Raw genomic sequence first — 21,349 nt, forward strand, 5'->3', positions numbered from 1 at the left:
ATCATAGAAGGAATAAAAGGGTAAGGTGCCTTGAGTCCTCAATATAGTAAAGACTATAAAGCTTCCAAGGACCGTAAGATAGCAGCTTCCAGCACTGTGAACGGGTTGGCGGTATCTGGGCGAAGCCACCAATGCACCATCACCAATTGCATGGCTATTTAATATTTATGGCAGTCTGGCATAACCAATCCCCCCGTAAGGTGAGATGCATGAGAGTGGTCAATTCATATCTCAGGATATGGCCATCCCAGAGAAAGGAATTTGATTACGGTTGATGAAGACTGATTTCAGGATCCATTGGGGAGAGTTGTGCAATAGATATGTGAGCTTAGGCAAAATTTTAATTTTGACGAGGTTAATGAGGCCTACACTGTGTGCACAATTATTAGGCAAGTTGTATTTTTGAGGATTAATGTCATAACTACATTGCTCTCGGTCAATCCAAAATGTTAATAAACCTCAAACCTGAATATTTAAGAAACTAAAAGTGAGGTCTTGGCTTTCTTAGGAGAATATCTGTGTGCAGAATTATCATGCAACTAAATGCAAAACGAATATGTTCCCATCTCACTTTATTTCCATATGTTAACCACTTTCCGCCCACCCATATTGTACTGTGGATGGGTGGCAGCTCCAGTCTATTGGCACGTTGCTCTGCCCCTGCCCCCCGTGACGCACAGCGATATGCGGATCCTGGTAAACAGGACCCAGTGACAGTGATCACAATGTCAGCAGAGCTGTTATGAATCAATCTGACTCATAACAGCTTTGCTTCCCTTTCTAGTGAGCTGTGATTTGCCCACAGCCAGGGGCGGACTGACCATTTGGAAACTCAGTCACTGCCCGAGGGCCCGGGGTCAGTAGGGGGCCCCATGAGATGCCCCTGGTACCTTTTTCATAGGCTTTTTTGAGTTTGGGCAAGGACACTGGGTCCCCATGATCCCCTATTGCCCGGGGGCCCCATGAGTTGTCACACCTGCCCACAGCTTTCACGTGGAACATTGGCCAATCACAGCAGTCTGTACCATGTGATCAGATGTCAGTAGTATTTTGAACTGTCATAAACTTAACCCATTCATGAAAGTTCAAAGCCAACATTGCATTGCAGAAGCGGTGGCTCTGGGCAAAGCAATGTACCCTTACATCACTTTTTACTTCCGCGTGTGAGCAGGCATAAATGCAACCTCCATTGCCTCTCCCCCGCATCCCCCTCCCCCCCCCCGTTGGTCCAGGGAAAGAAGAGAGAACACCACACTGTGAGTAAAAACACTACATTTTACGCACACGTTAGATTAGCACATTTAACACTTTGATCGCTCCTTTTAAACCTTTACCGATTACCCAGTCACCCAGCCACTGCTATTAGTACAGTATCAGTATGTAGCATTTTTCAACTGATCACTGTATTACTTCCACTAGCGACATCAGATAGCTTCATTGTCAGTTAGTGCCCATCCCAGCCAGGGTCAGCTAGTGTTAGATTGCCTGCACACAATCACACTCAGGTTGTAGGTCGCTGATCACCGTAATCACTAGTATAGTGTTTGTACGGATCAATATATTGATCACGAATAGAACTGTACTAGTGCCTCCTTAGTATACTGTCCCCAAAAATGGTGTTAAAAGTGTTAGGATTGATTGTGGGCCAAAACAATTTATACGCACAACAATACATTGCCTCCCACCCAAATTCAGCTCTTGCCAGACAATTCATATGGAAACCTAGAACAGTTTCCAAATTTAAAACTTTTGGGCCTAACCCTCAACATAGGCATTACAAAAAAGAATGAATTACGGTCATATTGGTCCACAGACTTGATTCATCATATGCCCATGTTCTCTGTTGTTACATACACTCAGTCCACTCTATTAGGTACACCTTACTAGTACCGGGTTGGACCTGCTTTTGCCTTCAGAACTGTCTTAATTCTTCATGGCATAGATTTGGGAAGATGTTGGAAACATTCCTCAAAGATTGAATATCACACAGTTGCTGCAGATTTGTCGGCTGCACACCCATGATGCAAATCTTCTGTTCCACCACATCCAAAAGGTGCTCTATTGGATTGAGATCTGGTGACTGTGGAGGCCGTTAGAGTACAGTGAACTTATTGTTACATTCAAGAAACCAGTTTGAGATTATTTGAGCTTTGTGACATGGTGCATTATCCTGCTGGAAGTAGCCATCAAAAGATGGATATACTGTAGTCATAAAGGGATGGACATGATCAGCAACAATACTCAGACCGTGGTGTTTAAACAATTTTCAGTTGGTACAAAGGGGCCCAAAGTGTGCCAAGAAAACATCCCCCACACCATTACATCATCACCACCAGGCTGAACCATTGATGCAAGGCAGGATGGATCCATGCTTTCATGTTGTTTACGCCAAATTCTAACCCTACCATCTGAATGTCACAACTGAAATCGAAAGTCATCAGATTAGGCAACTATTTTTCAATTTTCTATTGTCCACTTTTGGTGAGCCTGTGCAAATTGTAGCCTCTGTTTCCTGTTCTTAGCTGACAAGAGTGGTACCTGATGTGGTCTTCTGCTACTGTAACCTATCTGCTTCAAGGTTTGATGTGTTGTGCATTTAGAGATGGTATTCTGCATACCTTGGTTGTAGCGAGTGGTTATTTGAGTTACTTTTACCTTTCTATCATCTCAAACTAGTCTGCCCATTCTCTGTAAACCGTAGAGATGGTTGTGTGTGAAAATCTCAGTAGATCAGCAGTTTTTGAAATAATCAGACAAGCCTGTCTGGCATCAACAACCATGCGATGTTCAAAGTCACTTAAGTCCCCTTTCTTCCCCATTCTGATGCTCGGTTTGAACTTCAGCAAGTCATCTTCACCACGTCTAGATGCCTAAATGCATTGAGTTGCTGCCATGTGATTGGCAGATTAAAAATTTGTGTTACCGAGCAATTGAACAGGTGTACCTAATAAAGAGGCTGGTGAGTGTATATGCCCAACAAGAACCAGCAATGCACTGGTACGTTGCTGGACTTTCAGTGGTTCTGTCAGGTTGATGCGTGCAACAACAGGCATCTTCCTGATATTGTTTTTTTCAGCTGGCGGTCAATTTTCATGTAAAAGCAATCGTAGCAGCTAATTAGCCGTGGAATCGCTTTTACAAGCCGCGGGATGGCACGCCCCCTCTACCTTCCACGACTTTCTTGGGCTCTCCTGTCCCACTGGGTAACCCGAGAATGCAGCCGGAGGTTCTGCCTGCTGACCATAGAGTTGATTAGAGACTGGAATAGTTTCCAACTATCTCTATGGTCTAGGAAATCGAAAGCAACAAGCATTTCATCATTTCGGTTATGCCAGATATAAACAGGATAACTTTAAAATTGGAAAAGCATTCGATCTCACCAATCTTGGTTTGATCAGATGCTTTAAAGGCAGGGGAGAGATGTAGAGTCTAACAGACCTCAGATTTCTCAGAAAAGAGTAATTGTCACTGCCTATTGCTTTCACAGGAGATAGTTACATTCCCTGTGGTAACATTAAAAGTGATCAAGACGAAAAAAAATTAAAGGGACAGTGTAAAAGTACTGTGTGACATTAAAACATGTCTACACCCACCATTTTATTCTCTAGCACCTCAGCTTTAAAATATATGTCAGAAAAGACTCTGTGTTCAAGTGGTTAGAAGAGTGGGTGATGTGTGTCATAGGCTTCTAATGTTGGCCCTGAAATGCCAAAATAGTAGAAGCATCCCCACCTCCAAATGACCCCAGATCTCATTTGTTGCCACAAGTTTTTGTAAAATGTATTTTTCCCTTCTCAAAACCCTATGACAAAATTGATATCTGCAAAATACTCACCATGCCTCTTATCAAATAAGGAAATATGCCGATTGAAAGCCTAAAGGTGGACATTGGATTTTGGGGGCCTGTGCATGGCTAGGCTGCCAAATAGTCTCTCACATGTGGTATCCCCATACTCAAGAGACGTAGCAGAAAGTGTTTTGGGATGTTATTCCACATGTTCCCATGGCATGTGTGAGAAATATATCATTTGTCACAACTTTGTGTAACAAAAAAAAAAAGATTTGTGGCAAAAAAAATCTTCCATGGACTCTCAGCAAATTCCTGCGGGTGTCTACTTTCCAAAAAGGGGTCATTTTGGGGGTTGTTGTACTGTCCTGGCATTTTATCCAGGTCACTAATCCAGCCACGGACCCATCCATCTGGTTCGTCAAGAGTCATTATCATCTCATCAGTCCATAAAACCTTCAAAAAATCTGTCTTTAGATAATTCTTGGTCCAGTCTTGACATTTCAACTTATGTGTCTTGTTCAGTAGTGGTCTGATTTCAGCCTTCCTTACCTTGGCCATGTCTCTGAGCACTGAACACCTTGTACTTCTGGGCACTCCAAGAAGGTTGCAATTCTTGAATATGATAGCATTGGAGGATAATGGGTTCCTGATGGCTTCACATTTGATTCTTCTCAAATCTTTGGCAGTTAATTTGCATGTTTTTGTCTCAACACATTTCTTGCGACTGTTGACTATTTGCAACAAAATGTTTGATGGTTCTGTGATCACGCTCCAATATCTTAGCAATTTCAAGAGTGCTACATCCCTCTGAAAGATGTTTTACAATTTTTTACTTTTCAGAGTCAGTTAAATCTCTTTTTTGGCCCATTTTGCCTGAGGAAAAGAAGCTGCCTAATAATTATGCACACTTTGATATAGGGTGTTGATCTCCTTAGGCCACACCCTCCCTCATTACACAAATACACCTTACCTGATATACTTAAACTCATTAACTATTCAAGTATTTACAGCTTGACGTTGGACAATATTCATAAAAATGGATGATTTGGACAAAATACTCGCCTAATAATTGTGCACATAGTGTAAGTTTACAGCTTATATTAAATAAAATCATATTAGGCTCCTTTCCCATAGGCCGGTTCCATTTTTCTCAGCAGCTGATCTGTCCACTGATCCCCTGCTGAGCTTAGTGGAGCGAGGAGATGACAGGTCCGTGTCCACTTTGCTTATGCAGAGGAGACACAGACACAACCCGCTCTGCTCTATGGCCAGTCGTATGCAAATTGACTGGCTGTCCATTTATATTCAACTACCTAGCGATCAGGCCAAACAGAGGGGAAAGGCCCCTTTCACATGACCAATTTGTTGCGTGCTTGAACATCTGTCCCGGAACCATAGCTAATTGCTCTGTGTGTGGCTACATGCAATCAGCAGCTGCCGTTGTCAGCCCGACATTATTTTAAATAGGCTGAGCAGTCTATGCTAATGGCGTAACCTGGTTGTCCCTGCAGCAAGAATCCTAAGATTCTTGCCACAGGAATCTGGAGGTTGCAACAAACTGTATAAAAGGGGCCTTTTTCATTTACGACTGTGTGTTGTACTGATGGGAGGATTTGCTTGCCTTTCTTGAGCTGAATCTGAAGACAAAGCCTACTGATTCTAAAGACAAAGCTTACTTTTCTCTTTGCCAATAAATAAAGCAAATTCAAAGTTTACAGAACTGTCTGCCAAGAGCCTGTTTACCCCTCTGATCCTGACAATTGGTGGAGGATACAGTGGGCAGTTTGAGGGGTGCAGGCCAGTCCCATGTCCTGGCTTAAAGCTGCACAGGTTATAAAAGCATCAGAAAACAATGGAGGAACTGATTAAGCAAGTGATACTGGCAAATAGGCAGACACAGGCCACCATGAGCAGGCACAGGCCCTCCATGAACAGGTCCTGGCACAGGCAGACGCTGATCAACAAGAGAAAAATCACCTGCTGGTTGAACAGATAGTGGGTTTACAGAAAGCAGTGACCCAGCAGGCTGAAATGGTGAGAGCTGGCTCCATTATGAAGGGTGACCTGCGGAGGGCTGTGCAGTGGGCTCTACAAAAAAAAATAACATTGAAGGTTATTTGGTGATGTTTGAGTGGATTGCAGCAAGAGAAAGACTGTCTGCGAAAGACTGGGTGGATGTGTTTGCCCCTTTCCTGAATGCAGATCACCAACAAGTGTATTGTGACTTGGCCCCAGAGTCAGCATGGGACTATAAACTGGTATAGGTGGAAATACTAGCTAGGTTGGGGGTGACTGTTGGTTTGTGGGAAAACTGAGTTTATGCTTGGCCCTTTGACAGGGCTAAGCCTGCCTGTGTGCAGCTGTATCATCTAATGCACCTACTTCAGGACTGGCTGAAACCTGAGGAGAAGACACCCACTCATACTGCATAACAAGTTTCATTGGATTGGTTTCTACATGGTCTTTCTAGGGAGCTGCCATGGTCGAATGGTATAGCTGTGCAGAAAGTTTGTGTGTGGGCCTTTCTGCAGTCAAGGAGCTGGGCCAGAACAAAGAGGCGCGTTACAGTGCCAGGATGGCACCTGTTAATCGCTTGGCGTCTGCTCTGATGCATAACATTCCCACCAGGAGCACCCCAGAACTAAACCCTCCAGCGAGATGGCAGGGGGAAAGAGAACCCTGTGAGGTTCGCTGTTGGTCATGCTACCAACTGGGTCATATGACTGCCCAGTGTCCAAAGCGGGAGGAGAGAATAGAATGCGACATGGCTCAACGTTGCTCTATGTATGCTTATGCAGTAGATGGTGCAAAAAGTCTGAATCTGCATGAGTGTGTGGTGCGAATTAATGGATAAGAGGTTGTAGCACTCCTTGACTTGGGGAGTGGGGTCACCCTGCTCCGATCGAACAGGTTGCAGGGAAAACTGTTACCTGGTGAACAGGTTGGTGTGATCTCATGTGCACGGTGGTGTCAAAAGCTATCCAGTGGCCCATGTAACCCTGTCCACATTAGCAGGAACTGCTGCCTTAGAAGTTGGGATGATCCCAGGGTTGCCTCATGACTTGCTAACCAGGTGGGACTGCCCCATATTTTGTATAAACAAAAGCTCAAGGGTTCAGGGGCCTCCCCTACAAAGGAGGAACCCTCAGATGAACTAATTGAATACTGTACTTCATTTTGTAAATAATGATGTGTCAGGAGATACTGCATGTGAACCAGCAGAAACTGATCCTGGTCCCCCTGGAGGCGTTTTCGGGATTGGGAATGGAAAGTTCTTCCTCTGACCCAGACTTGTCAGATCTCGGGGGGCTCCCCGGAAAATTTTCCTAGTGCCCAGATGAAGGACTCCACTTTGATCCCTGCCAGGGAACAGGTCACAGTGCTGAATGGTGAGCCACATCAACCTAGTATAGATTTGCGGTTCCCCCAATTTGCTTTGAACCATGATTTAGGGTACAGCATAAGCAAAGGAAATGATGAAGCGATTGAACATTTACGCAGACCACTGATAAGGGTCCAGAGTCAAGTATACAGCCAATCTGCCAAGGTCAGAGAGTTTAAACATGGGGTTCGAGTTCTTGGGTTAGTGCCTAGGGTGGAATGCAGGTTTCTTGCAAAATGGCAGGGACCTGTTGAGATGGTGGAAAAGGTAGGAAAGGATAATTATAAGGTCTACCAACCCACAAAGAGAAAACCCTAGCAGACTTACCATGTTAATCTGATCAGATCCTGGAAAGAAAGAGAAGTTTTGACAGTCAGTCAGAAAGTCCAGGAAGACCCACAAACTCAGATAAGGAAAGTAGTGCTTAGACCTGGGGGTATGCATCGAAATTTGGATGCCCTATCCCAGGCCTATTGCCATTTTGGGTATGGTGTCCAGACCTCTGGCCTGGAACAGGTGGGGGGGGGGATATGTAGAGGTTTAAGATGGGGTTCATTGTAGAGGGCAAGTACTTCCCCTTCCGGGCTGTTTATTAAGCAGCTAGTCAGAGAGGCTGGTTGATGGCAGTTTTGCTATCTGCAGTGAGAAGATCTGGATGCAACCTGGAAGCCTCCATAATCTGTGTGTGCTGTGGCTGGAACACTGAAAGTTATTCATATAAGACTATGGGGTTGATTTAATAAAGCCAAATAAACTGTGCACTGCATGTTCAGTTTCTCTAGATCTAAGGAAAACATGCCAGGAAAATAAAAAACAGCATTTTTGCATGCACATGATTGGATGATAGAAATCAGCAGAGCTTTCCCTCATTTCAGAGCTTCCCCTTATGCTACTCCCAATCTGACATCTGTGTGGGTACACGACCCTGAATGCAGACAGTGTGAGCTCAGGGACATGCACCCAGACCCATATGGATGTCATATGGGAGCAACGACTGTGTTCATGCCGTTGCTACATCCCAAATTACATCAATAGTACTGCCTGCACGAGGATACATGGAACACTTGTGCATCCTTGTATGAGAACACAACCTTGTAGGGGCGTACACTGTGTATGCCCTGTGCGAACAAGGCCTTACTATGTTTTTTTTTTTTTATTTAATTGTATTTATATATTTATTTTACAATGTTATTTTGTTTATATTTTATACTTTTTTTTGGGGGGGTAGGCTTTGGTGAGATATTAGAGGACATAAAAGAGGACTAAACAGACCCCTGAGGTCACTTTTTGGAGACATAGAAAGGGACCGAACACAGTCCCTTTCTCTGCAGCCTCAGCTGCATATTACATTTAATTAATAAACTGACACATAATAAACACAATTTACTATGCCCAGTTATCAATGGATACAGTCATGATCAGGGTGGATAAAAATCAATGATTTTTTTTAAAAAATCAAAAAAATCAGATTTTTTTTATTTAAATCGGATTTTTTTGAATAAAATGCTTTTTGAGGAAAATATATTACCATCCAAAGGTTATTCCATCATGAAATAAAGATTAGTTTTTTAATTTTGTAGAATAAGGCTGTATATGTTTAATTGTTTTGGTAAATAAATTCCATTAATCCATTCACAATGTCATGCTCTTCCAGAGGTTTTTGTAAGATTATTGGGCAGTTTCTCTGCCTACAAGATATTATCACAGATGCTTGGTTTACTTTTGCAGTTCTCAAAACTGAATTTGACTCAGCGGAGATCACATGCCTCTTCTTCACAGCAAGAAAGAGTTAAGAAAAAGACCTTAATCCTAACTTCTACAAACCTATGAATACAGAATCAACCCCTTCAGTGCTAAGTTTCAAGAAGTTCAGTGAATAGAATAGAAACAATATTTTTCTGATTGTTTGGAGTGGAATAGATCTGCACTAGAAGAAAGTGAAACTAAGTGTGAGGAGGAAGGGGCTGACAGTCTAAGTTTCTTAAAATATATATATTTTGTTTAGCCAAATTAGTTAACAAACATGGATGTTTGTTTAAGCAAATAATATATGCTGTAATGGTATTGTTTCAGTTGAATAAATCTATTTAAATTGTTATTATTAAGGTAATGATTATTTTTCTCCTTCCTAAGTACAACAGAAAAGTTGTCCAAATATGAATGATTAACCTATTAAACTGGGGATAAAACTAATATGAAAAGTTGTTATTCTAAAAATCTTCATCTACTTGCATATTAAAGTTATACCAGCAAGAATTAGTCTATGTAGAAATCTATGATTTAAATCAAGCCTTACTGACTAGTGATTTAAATTGTGATTTAAATCAGTTTGATTTAAATCAAATCCACCCTGGTCATGATCACTGCCTGTATCCATTGAAGGAAAGGGAGGGGGCTGGTAAATACATGTTTACCTATCCCCCTCCTTCCCCCGCTCTCTGTCCTGATGACAGCTTCCCCGAGTGCCAGAGCAGCAGCTACAAGTGGCAGGAGGGAGAGGAGGGAACGCCAGCCAGAATAATGGGGATCAGTGAGTCGGGGGGCCATTGTGGGGGGGGGAGGGGTCTGAGTGGCAGCAGGGACATGTCTTGCTGCCTTCAACCCTCCTGCAGCACCTGGAGCAAGCCAGCGGGAGAGGCAGAGGAGGGTAGCTGGTGGTTGCAGGGTAGCTGACGGGGATTAAGTTTTCAGGTGTGGGGGTGGTTGCGGCGGGTGGAGGGGAATCGCTGCTGGGGGTGTGAAATCAGAAAGTAGAGTGGGGGATGTGTGTGATAGAAGAAGAGTGGTGGCGGGAATAGCTCTGATCAATGGATTGTCATGACCATGAGCTTATGGCAGAAGGAGGAATCAGGTCCACATAGCGTATGGACCTGGCCAGCTGGAGGCAGTGCTGTAGGTCCATATGCTATATGGACCTGAGTTGATAGAAAAAGGGTTAAAGGGGCTCCAGTAACGAAATTAACCCCATGATTTCCGAAGCTTGTATTGCTGCTGCAGTCATAACTAGGAATCCCAAACCCCCGTTGAATTACTTCATGATACAAAATAACGAAATGGAGAAAGCAACCAAAGAGTGAGAACACCCAAATAGCTGAGGTGGGTATAATCATAGTTAGGAAGTAGGAGGTAAGATAACCCTGCTGGAACCCCCTATTAATACAGTATAAGATGCCTGCAGCCTACTAGACCAAACCTATATAATTTTTGACTAAACATCCTCCTTTTCACAATTCCCTTATATTTAAATATTCTTACATTGTGAGACTATAATGCAGTCTATTTTATTCTTCCTAGGATGTTTTTGAAGGAGTTGGCTCTTATGGGTGAGACACAAGAGCGGGAGAGAATTTTGGCTCATTTTTCCCAACGATATCATCAATGCAACACCAACAGTATCTCATCTGAAGGTCAGTATCTGTTAAATTGTAGACTTGATCATGAGAGAGCATGTGGACATGGCAATACTGAAAAGTTTATTTTTGTCTGTCAGTCCACTCACAGTAATCTAAAGGAATTGCACAAGTGTCACCATTTGATAATGCCAGCAGCCTAGGAACAGACATCACAGTATTTAGGCTAGGTTCACATTGCTGCAATCCAACCTTGATCTGATTTTCACTGTGAACGGCATAATCACACTGATCTGCATAATAATATATATCATACATGACCCTTCTATACTTTGAAGGTTATGCAGTTCTTGTAAGCCACATATGAAATGTCTGTGGTGGAGGTTGAGTTACTGGCGTGGGATACACTTTCTTGTCTTCAAGTGGACTTTGTAATTTTTTATAGACATTTTATACATTGGGATCATTGTGATTTGGTACATGGACTTTCTTTACTCTGTTAGCTAGCATGGTGTTTTCTATATTCATTAATCACAAATCACAGATCACGGCATATTGTTGTTTACTGATTTGTTTGCAATGGTAAATATCCCCTAGCTTGCCTGCAGCTAATGTTCATGCAATAGTTGTTTTGCCATTAGTGCAATTTCTCACTTTGTTTTTTTGAGGCTAATACTATAACCCACTAGAGCAGGGGTGTCAAACTCAATTTTATTGCGGGCCACATTAGCAATACGGTTGCCCTCAAAGGGCCGGTTGTATCTGTAAGACTATATGTCCAGAGCACCCCACTCCCCCTTACACCAGATGTCAAAAGTCCCTGACCATCAAAAGTCAAGAGCCCCCCCACTCTCCCTTACATTACAGTGCACCCCCTTACCTTGTGCTACTGCTGGGAAGAAGCTGGGGGAGGAGCTGGGAAACAGAAAGCGTAGGGTTTGGAGGAGGACCAGAAGAGGGCTGGAGTCGGTTTCTGGAGTCTGCTTAATGCTGAGAGCAGGGGAGGCAGAGACGAGGAGGTGCTGCTGAGGCACAGAGAGGTGCAGGATCTGTTAGGGGAGGTCTGTCCTCCTCTCTACTGCTGTTGGCTGAGACAGGGGAAGGGAGCAAAGATGAGCCACTCTGCAGATACACGGAGAAACGCAGTATCTGGTGGAGGAGTTCTGACACCTGCACTAAAGACACTTTGTGCAGATGCTAACAAACTGGCTTAGTTTTGGAAGTGTTTGGATTTGTTGACTTTAAAACCCAGGCAAATACAGGGAGAATATAGGAAAGTTTAATATTCTGTAGTCAGAATTGAGGACCCTGCCACTTGAGATATGTCAATTGCACAGCCAGTGCCTATGCAGACAAAACCTAAGCCAGGATGCTCTCTTTAATCCATTTTTTCAGGTAAACAATAACCCCTAGTGCCTTGACAAAGAATATGGATGTGTTATTTCCTAATCTGTGATAAAGTGCATTTACAGTTGTACTCAAAAGTTTGCATACCGTGGCAGAAATCGTGAAGTTTTGGCATCTATATTGAAAGAATGACTGATAATGCCAAAAAACTGTCTTTTATTTAAGGATAGTGATCATATGAAGTAATTTATTATCACTTAGTTGTTTGGCTCCTTTTAAAATCGTAATGATAATAGAAATCACCCAAATGGCCATGATCAAAAGTTTACATACCCTGGAATGTTTGGCCCTGGTACAGACACACAAGGTGTCACAGAGTTTAAAATGGTAATTATGGGATTAATTTCACACGTCTGTGGTTTTTTAATTTGTAATTGGTATCTGTGTAGAAAAAGTCAATATGTTTGTTATTTCTTATGTGGATGCACTGAGCAAGCCAGATACTGAGCCATGGGGAGCAGAAAAGAACAGTCAAAAGACCTGCATAACAAGGTAATAAAACTTAAAGATGGAAAAGGATATGTAGCACCCTCCTATTTAGCTTGGAGGAGCTAGTTAAATATTTTGTTTGTTAGAAGGACTGAGTAGCAGCGTGGGAAAATATGGGATCAGATGCACCGCAGATCAGCTCCCTGATACCTCCCCCTGATCTAGAGATTTGGAGAAGTCTCTAGAACTCAGTGGGCAGGGGTGAGGAGGTGCTGGCCTGCACAATTGAGGGATCCTGACTAATCCCCAGGTAGGAGGCTTGGCATTGGGTCAAGGCAGTCCTTAAGAGTGACTGAGCCTGCTCAGAGGCAGAAGAGTTTAGATAGAAGATTTGAGGAAGGCTGAGATGCAGGAGCCTGGGTGGGGGCCCATTGGGAAGAGGCCTACCTACAGGCTGGGACCTGGAAAGGAGGATCTCTCAACATCAGGAGTCAGTTAAGAGAGGACCACCTGTGCAGCAGGGAAGGAGCCAGCCCAGCAGAAGGCCTGAAGGCAGCCACCAACCTAACAAGCACAAAGGAGAGGAAGAGTGAGTAATCCTGTAGTCCTTAGGCCAGTTAAGGGGAAAGGCTATTTTAGTGGGAAACATGACTAGCTCCTTACCCAGGACTGAAGTGGAAGGCACTGGATCCCCTTTCCCAGGGATTTCCTCCAAATAGCTGGATGAGAAGAGGATTCATCTGGGGTCTCTGGTGGTATGCTAGGAGAGGCTGGAGATCTCTCCAAGAAAGAACATTTTGCTGCAAAAAGACTTATACATAGTTGCCAGGAAGTTGTCCTTAGTTTATATTTCCCGTGGGCTTCCCATACACCCCTTACCCCATCCAAGTTCAATACCCCTAATAAAACTAAAAAAAAAACAAGTTCAAGGGCTGTTTACTGTCTCTGGAATGCAAGTCTGTAGTAAATGCATGTTGTCTGGCTGTCTGTGCAGGACTATAGGGAGACCCAAATGTTCAGCAACTTCTAAGGGGGTAGTGCTACAGATATAAAAAGATATCCAAAACCTTGAATAACCCAGTCAGTACTATTCAATCACTTATTAAAGTGGAGTTCCATTCTTTTTTTAAACTTAAAAATATTTCCAATGTACAGTGCAAAATGGAAATTTTGTTTTTGTTTGTTTCTAAATACCTTTATTATAATTCTTCGGGTGGCACTTCCTGTCACGGCCGCCTAGGTGATGATGTCATTAGGCGATTCCCATTGACTCCTGGGATATCGGAGCCATCTATACCAGGAGTCTTTGAGAAGCCTAATAATGAAATGTGATTCACAGGTTGCCATAACAAGGGGGCGGGTACTTCCAGCGCTACCGCCATTGCTACAGCAACCTGTACTAAACAAACTGTGCAGCGCAGTGTCATTACTGCGCAGGAGCAAGATCAGGAGATGCATGGTGGCTAGCCAGTTGCACGAATCCGGGAAAATGACAAAAGGGGGCTTCAGATGCACACCTCCTAGATGGTCACCTGCCTGCTTCTGAGATCAGGTACATTTTTAAAGATTTTAAACTAACCAGCACGAATACTATTCTAACAGTATTCTAATTTAAATGTACAAGTAATAACAATCAAAGGGGAATTTAAAAAAAAAATTGATTATGGAGGCTAAGCCAAGGTCAGGTAGACCAAGAAATATTGCTGCCACAACTGCCAGGAGAATTGTTCAGGATACATAGAAAAACCCACAGGTTTCCATGTGACCAGATTTTGTAAACACTTTCAGGCATTTTGGGTAAAGGTAAAATCTATAGTGCACATTAAAAATCACTGCAGCCCTTCAAAAATGCATGTGTGTTAATTTATCCACTTGCCCTTCAGACGTCCCCCCCCCCCCCCTTCCTGACCAGGCCATTTTTTGCTATTTGGAGCTGCGCTATTTCAACTGGTAATTGCACAGTCATGCAATGCTGTACCCAAACAAAATTGATGTCCTTTTTTTTTCATACAAATAGAGCTTTCTTTTTGGTGGTATTTGATCACCTCTGGAGTTTTTTTTGCACTATAAACAAAAAAAGACCAAAAATAAAAAAAAAACATTTTCTAATTTATTTATAAAAAATATCCCGTAAACTCAAATTTTGTCATAAATTTAAAGTCATACATTTTTATTGCGTTTTCAGAATGTCAAAACAGGACAAAGTTAGAGCAATAAAGTGTACAGTAATATAGAAAACAGAGAAAAAAAAGTCCGACATAATCCCATAAGGATAAGGTATGTGGCTGTACAACAAAATCTGGGTTTGACCAGTACAGGTGTAGACAATTGTAGGCAATAGAAGTGTTGATGTGGTTGTCCCATACGAGGGAGGTGCCTACATGGGGTAAGGGCCAGGCCCAAGACCTCAAGATTTACCATATTCACTAAAATATAATCATGTCCCACTAAATGGACACAGGAATAAAAACAGAAAAAAGGAGACAGAAGAGAAGATAAGGTAGAGAACAGGGGGAGGGAGGAACAGAGGCGCAGAAATGAAAAGGAGGTGAGGAGAGACATGACCCCTACAAAAGGGGAACCCGTCTCGTGGGAAAATGGGGGAATCAATAACAACTCTTTGATGTAGGATCACCCAACTGCCAGGGAAGTGGGAGTAGGATTGGACGACCCCGGAAGAGAAACATAGTGCTTAAAAGCATCTGAGGATGAAAAGTGTATCCAAATATACCAGAGTGATGTGAATTTGGAAAAATTATCTGCATCTATGGCAATGGTATGCGCATTATGTAGTTTAGGGTAGCCACCCAGTGGGTGAGAGGGGGGAAAACATATGATTTCCAGTGGGGAATGGCCAGTCTGGCCGCCGAAAGAAAAAAGCGTAAAAGTTTATTTTTTGGAGAGGCTACCGAACCAGGCAAAATAGAGAGTAAGGCTATTTCCGGGGGAAGCCTTAGGGAATCATCATACATTTTGTTTTATATATCAAAAATGGATTGCCAAAAATGACGTATCTTGGCGCACACCCACCATATGTGTATATAGGAACCCCTCTCTTGCTTGCAGCACCAACGTGCTTCAAAGAAAACTTCTATGGAGCATGGCAGGGTCCCTATACCAGCGAGATATAATTTTGAAGTTCTTTTCCTATGCATAACAGAATATAGAAGATTTATGTGTAAGAAAAAACGCAGTATGCCATTATGCAGTAGAGACCTCATATCTCAACTCAGTTAACCAGGACTTGGTGTATGTTGGCAGTGTGTCATGGAGGATGGATAGGGACAACTTGTATATTGTGGAAATCACATGTCTTGGAGACTTGGAAAAGGAGCACAGTTTCTCAAACTCTGTGTGGGGCCTGTGGGTACTAGAGATGCCAAAGATTTTCTTACACAAGGAGATCAGATGGGTTCTAGTTAACTAATCCTCCTCGTGAGGTCCACGGCACATTAGGAGTCACTGGGAGGCCTGACTGCGGGTGAATGAAAGTGTGTGTGCCACAGCCCATGAAGAGCGGAGAAACGGGCCAAGTTGAGAACTGCCCACTCCTTGAGGACAGGCCAGATTATCAAACAAGGAGGTGAACAGCGATGGTTCAGAGGAGAGAGTATTTAGAAATTTGGAACCATACCAGAGATTGAGGGTAGCTAAAGTTAAGAGTGATTCATTCTGAAGCCTAGCAAGGTCCTTACTGTATCCCCAGGGGAGGGCTCAGAGATCTATGGAGGAGAGATCTTGTTCCACCATAGTGGAAGCTTTTTTAATCGGATGAGGGAGCCAGTCTAGGATGTGGGTTAGGAGGGAGGCAACGTGGTACAGTTCAAAATCTGAGAGGCTCACTCCTCCTTAAAGCTTGGCATATGTAAGGAGCTTGTGTCTTAGCCTGGAATATCCATTACGCCACACAAAGCGAATGAAAAGAGTTCTGAGAGTGCGAAAAAAAGCTTTAGGTGGAGTAATGGGGACGGTATGGAACACGTAGAGGAGTTTAGGCAAAATATCCATTTTGAGAGTATTAATTTGATCAAACCATGGAACAGATGTGGCATTCCAGGCTTCTAGGTCCTTACAGATCTTAGACAGTAGTGGGCTGAGAGATTAGATTGAGACACCTAAATAAGATATACCCCTGGACTGCCAATGAAAAGGTTAGTTCTGTCTTAAAAGGTTAAGGGACTCCAGAGGTAAGGAAATATTTAGGGCTTCAGTTTTGGATATATTTAATTTAAACTTACTAAAATGTCCAAATCTTTTAAAGTCATGCATGATGGAGGGGATAGTTATATGTGGTTGCTGTACATATAGAAACAAATCATCAGCATATAGTGATAGCGTAAAGTGCGCGGAAGGAATAGATATGTCAGAGATGGAGGGGTTGTTTCTGATGGCCTGTGTAAGGTGTTCTATTACAATGACAAAGAGAAAGGGAGAGAGGGGACAGCCTTGGCGAGTATCATTCAAGATTGAGAAAGGTTCAGACAGGGTTAATTTCACAAGGACAGAGGCCATAGCTTTAGAATATAAGGACAAAACCTTTGTACTATAATTTTGGCCCAGGTCCAGTTGTTCCAAGTAAAGACATAGGACCCTCCAGTGAATCCTGTCTAAAGCCTTCTCGGCATCGAATAACAGGATGCATGCTTTTTTGGTGGTGTCTGCGAATGTAAGAAATTAAGTGTATAGATTTTTTGGTACTGTCCCTGGCCTCACATCCAGGGACAAAGTTCACTTGGTCCCGAGGGGTTAGAGATGGTAGTAAAGAAGATAGGCGGGATGCCATAACCTTGGCAAAGAGTTTAATGTCTATGTTTAGGAGAGAGATTTGGGTCTGTAGCTGCTGCATGTAGACCTTTACCTGATTTTGGAACGCCCGTGATACGGGCATGTAAAATATGAGAAGTTTGAAGGGTGGTAGTATTGATAGCATTAAAGGCAGTAGCCAAAAGAGGGGCTAGTAAAGGAGCAGTTTATAGAATCCAGGTGTGAACCCATTAGGTCCAGGGCATTTGTCATAAATTTCTGCCAAAAATTTTCTTTCTATATGTCTTTGGTAAAAAAATCCCAATAAGTGTATATTAATTGTTCATGGGAAAGTTATAGCATCTAGAAACTAGTATAGATATTGGAATTTACGACATTTTTTTACTATACGGCACTGTGCTAGTTCAACTGACAATTGCGTGGTCAAGCAATGCTGTACATAAATTAAATTTATGTCATTTGTTTTCTCACAAATAGAGTTTCTTTTGGTGGTATTTGATCACCTCTGGGGTTTTTTATTTTTTGCACTATAAACATAAAAAGACCGAAAATTTTGAAAAAAAATCAATATTTTCTAATTTCTGTTATAAAAAAAATCCAATAAAGTCAAATTTCATCATACATTTAGGCTAAAATGTATTTTGCTACATGTCTTTGTTAAAAAAAAAATCCCAATAGGTGTATATTAATTGGTTTGTGTGAAAGTTATGGCGTCTACGAACTATGGTATAGATATTTACATTTACACATCTTTTACTTTCTGACTATCAAATTTCCTGAGGTGCTAAAATGCCAGGGTAGTACAAACACCACCCAAATAACCCCTTTTTGGAAAGTAGACACCCTAAGCTATTTGCTGAGAGGCATGTTGACTCCATGGAGGATTTTTTTCCACAAGTTTTTGTAAAATGACAAAGTTGTCATTTAAATGGTATATTGCTCACACATGCCATGGGTATATTTGGAATTTCACCCCAAAATATATTCTGCTTAGTATGGGGATACCACATGTGTGGAACTTTTTGGGAGCCTAGCCGCATACAGAAACCAAAATCCAATGACCCCCTTTGAAAGCCTGATGGTGCGTAAATTCTTCATATCACTTCCTCACTACCTTGAGTCAATGGAATACTTTATTTTTTATCACACGTTTTTGAAAAATGACAAAACATTTTTTGCAGATCTCATTTTTTTTCTCACAAGGAATTGAAGATTAAAAAAAGAAAAGAAAAAGTAAGTTTTTGTTTTCTTTCTTCATTTTCTAAAAACTTGTGGCAACAAACAAGATCTGCAAAATACTCATCATGCCTCTTATCAAATCCCTTTTCCAAAAAGGGGTCATTTGGTGGGGGGGTTTGTACTATGCTGGCATTTCAAGGCCTCTGAAACTGTGATAGGTAGTCAGGAAGTGTAATGAGGAAATAAAGCCGTTTAAAAGCCTGAATGTGCTTATTGGATTTTGGGGTCCTGTACTAGCTAGAGTGCCAAAAAGTCTCTCACATGTAGTACCCCCATACTCAGAAGAAGTAGCAGAAAGTATTTTGGGTAGTAACTTCACATATACCCATGGCATGTGTGAGCAATCTATAATTTAAGTGATAACGTTGTGTAAAAAACAATATTTTTTTGTTATTTTACAAATACTTAGCAAATAGTTTGGGTGTCTACTTTCCAAAAAGGGGTCATTTGGGAGGGGGGTTGTTATCTTGGCATTTTATGCCCAGCACTAGAAGCTTATGCCACACATCACTCACTCTTCTAACTACTTGAAGACCAAGCCTTTTCTGACACTTTTTGTTCACATGAAAAAAATAAGTATTTTTTTGCTAAAGAATTACTTTGAACTCCCAAACATTATATATTTTTTGAACCGCTAGCCATCCACACTATAGCAGAAATATTGCTACAGGGTGGCACGGGTGCGCAAAATCACGTATATATTTGTGATTTTGCAGTTCTGGGTAGGGGGTGCATGCATGGCCTCGGCTGTCAATCAGCAGGTCGCGGACGGTGATTACTCGCTGGCACCCGGTGATCGCTGAGTAATACCGACAGGCGGAGAGAATTGTATGTAAACAATACAGATCTCTCGTCTGTCAGCTCCTGCATACTGCTTTGTATGGCTCTGCATAGCAGAGCCATACAAAGCTGTGTGCTTAGAGTGAAGCACACACACAGCACATAATGTGAACCAGCACACAGTTAACCCTTTGAACTCCCCAGATGTTAAACCCTTCTTGCCCAGTGTCATTAGTACAGTGTCACTGCTTTTTATTAGCACTGATCACAGTATTGGTGTCACTGGGGATGTCAGTGACACCAAGTCAGTTCCCCCCAATGTCAGAGTGCCCGCCACAATCCTCCAGTCCTGCTGTAAGCCGCCATTACTAGTGAAAAAAAAATCGAGTATATATACCACTATTTGTAAATGCTATAACTTTCATGTAAACCAATTAATTTACACGTATTGGGTTTTTTTTTAGCAAAGACGTAGCAGAATACATTTTGGCCTAAAGTTATGACAGAATTTGATTCTTTAATTTTTATTTACTGGACATGTTTAATAGCAAAAAGTCAAAAATATTGTTTTTTTTCTCAAAATGGCCTCTTTTGTTTTTATAGTGCAAAAAAAAAAAATGCACAGGCGATCAAATACCACCAAAAGAAAGCTCTATTTGTGGGAAAAGAAGGACATAAATTTCATTTGGGTGCAGTGTTGCATGACTGCGCAATTGTCAGTTAAAGTAATGCAGTGCCATATCGCAAAAAGTGGTGGTTAAAGCAGATGCCCTAGAGATTAAAATGGTGGGTGTTGCAATATTTTATGTCAAACAATACTTACGCAGCGATTTTTCAAACATAATTTTTTTTAAAAAAAATACACTTTTTTGTATTGTAATGCACAAAAACACAATATATTGGCTAATTGTTTGATAAAATATGATGTTATGCCGAGTAAATAGATACCAAACACGACATGCTTTAAAACTGTGCACGCTCCGTTCAATGGCAACAAACTACATACATTTTTAATATCCGTAGGCAACATCTTAAAAGCTTTTACAGGCTACTACTTTAGATTTACACAGGAGGTCTAGTGCTAGAATTACTGCCCTTGATCAGACGTTTGTGGCAATACCTCACATGCATGGTGCAACCGCTGTTTACATACCGACACAGAGCCAACGCTTGCGTATGCAATTGTGCGCACAGCATGTGGACAAGGGTTCTTTGATTTTTTTTTTATTATTATTATTTTGATTTTTTTTAACGTTTACACTGTCCCTTTCATTTTTTTTTCATTTTTTTATCACTTTTATTGTTCTCACAGGGTATGTAAATATCCCCTGTGATAGCAATAGGCAGTGACAGGTATTCTTTTCTGAGAATTATGGGGTCTATTAGACTCTAGATATCTCCTTTGCCCTTACCAAAATCAGTGTGATCAGATTCTTTTCCAAAAATGGCTGTTTATATCTGGTGAAACCAAAGTGATAAAATGGCCGTAGCTTCCAGTTTCTTAGACTGTAGAGATGATTGGCGCCATTCCGGTCCACAATCAGCTCTATGGTCAGCTGGCGGAAATGCCGGCTGCATTCTCAGGTTCCCCAATGGCATGTGACTGCCCGAGAAAACCGTGGAAGGCAAAGGGGGCATCTCCTCCTGCTGCTTGTAAAGCTGTTCGGCAGCTGAATTAAACAAAACCAGGCAGCTGAATTAAACAAAAACTGCAACCTGCATTTGCAGACATAATCCTGGTATAGCCACTCAATGTCCAGTAATGTACCAGTACGTCACTAGTCCTTGTTGGGTATATATGTTATGTTCTTTTTCCGTGTGGGCTGAATGAAAAAAAGAGAAGGAATCTTTGCCAGAAAATGTGCGTGGTATGCCCACCATTCAAATATAACACCCGGCGTCCACCCACTTCTAATGTTGGGCATACATTAAGTGTTCTTTTTTTTTGCATCGATCGATCTATTCACATCAATCGATGTTGATGAAGAAATTTTTGTGCCGAAAAAATTTAAAAATATATACCAAAGCATATGAGCGATCCGACCACTGACCACTCCAGGGCCCCATGCTTGGGCATGTATTTTTTTTTTTTTTACGGCGGATGAAAAATCCCATCCAGCAGCGCTGCACACACTGATGTATATTCTGAGAGCACACCCGCTTGCTGTCAGAATAAAAAGATCGGTACTGCAGCTGAATGGTGTTCCT

At 41.9% G+C, this 21,349-nt stretch overlaps 1 protein-coding gene across 1 annotated transcript in view; it reads left to right on the top strand.

Moving 5' to 3' along the window:
* Positions 1-21,349, top strand: part of LOC149462225 (PH and SEC7 domain-containing protein 1-like) — a 455,877-nt gene that overhangs the window by 96,704 nt on the left and 337,824 nt on the right. Inside the window, exon 7 of the mRNA XM_089677241.1 lies at positions 10,467-10,579. Coding sequence (XP_089533367.1) covers positions 10,467-10,579 — 113 coding nt within the window. The remainder of the gene's footprint in view (positions 1-10,466; positions 10,580-21,349) is intronic.

This window comes from Staurois parvus, unplaced genomic scaffold, assembly GCF_062004578.1.
Source record: "Staurois parvus isolate SC_StPar_1 unplaced genomic scaffold, SC_StPar_1.0 ptg000182l, whole genome shotgun sequence".
Classification (NCBI taxonomy): Eukaryota; Metazoa; Chordata; class Amphibia; order Anura; family Ranidae; genus Staurois; species Staurois parvus.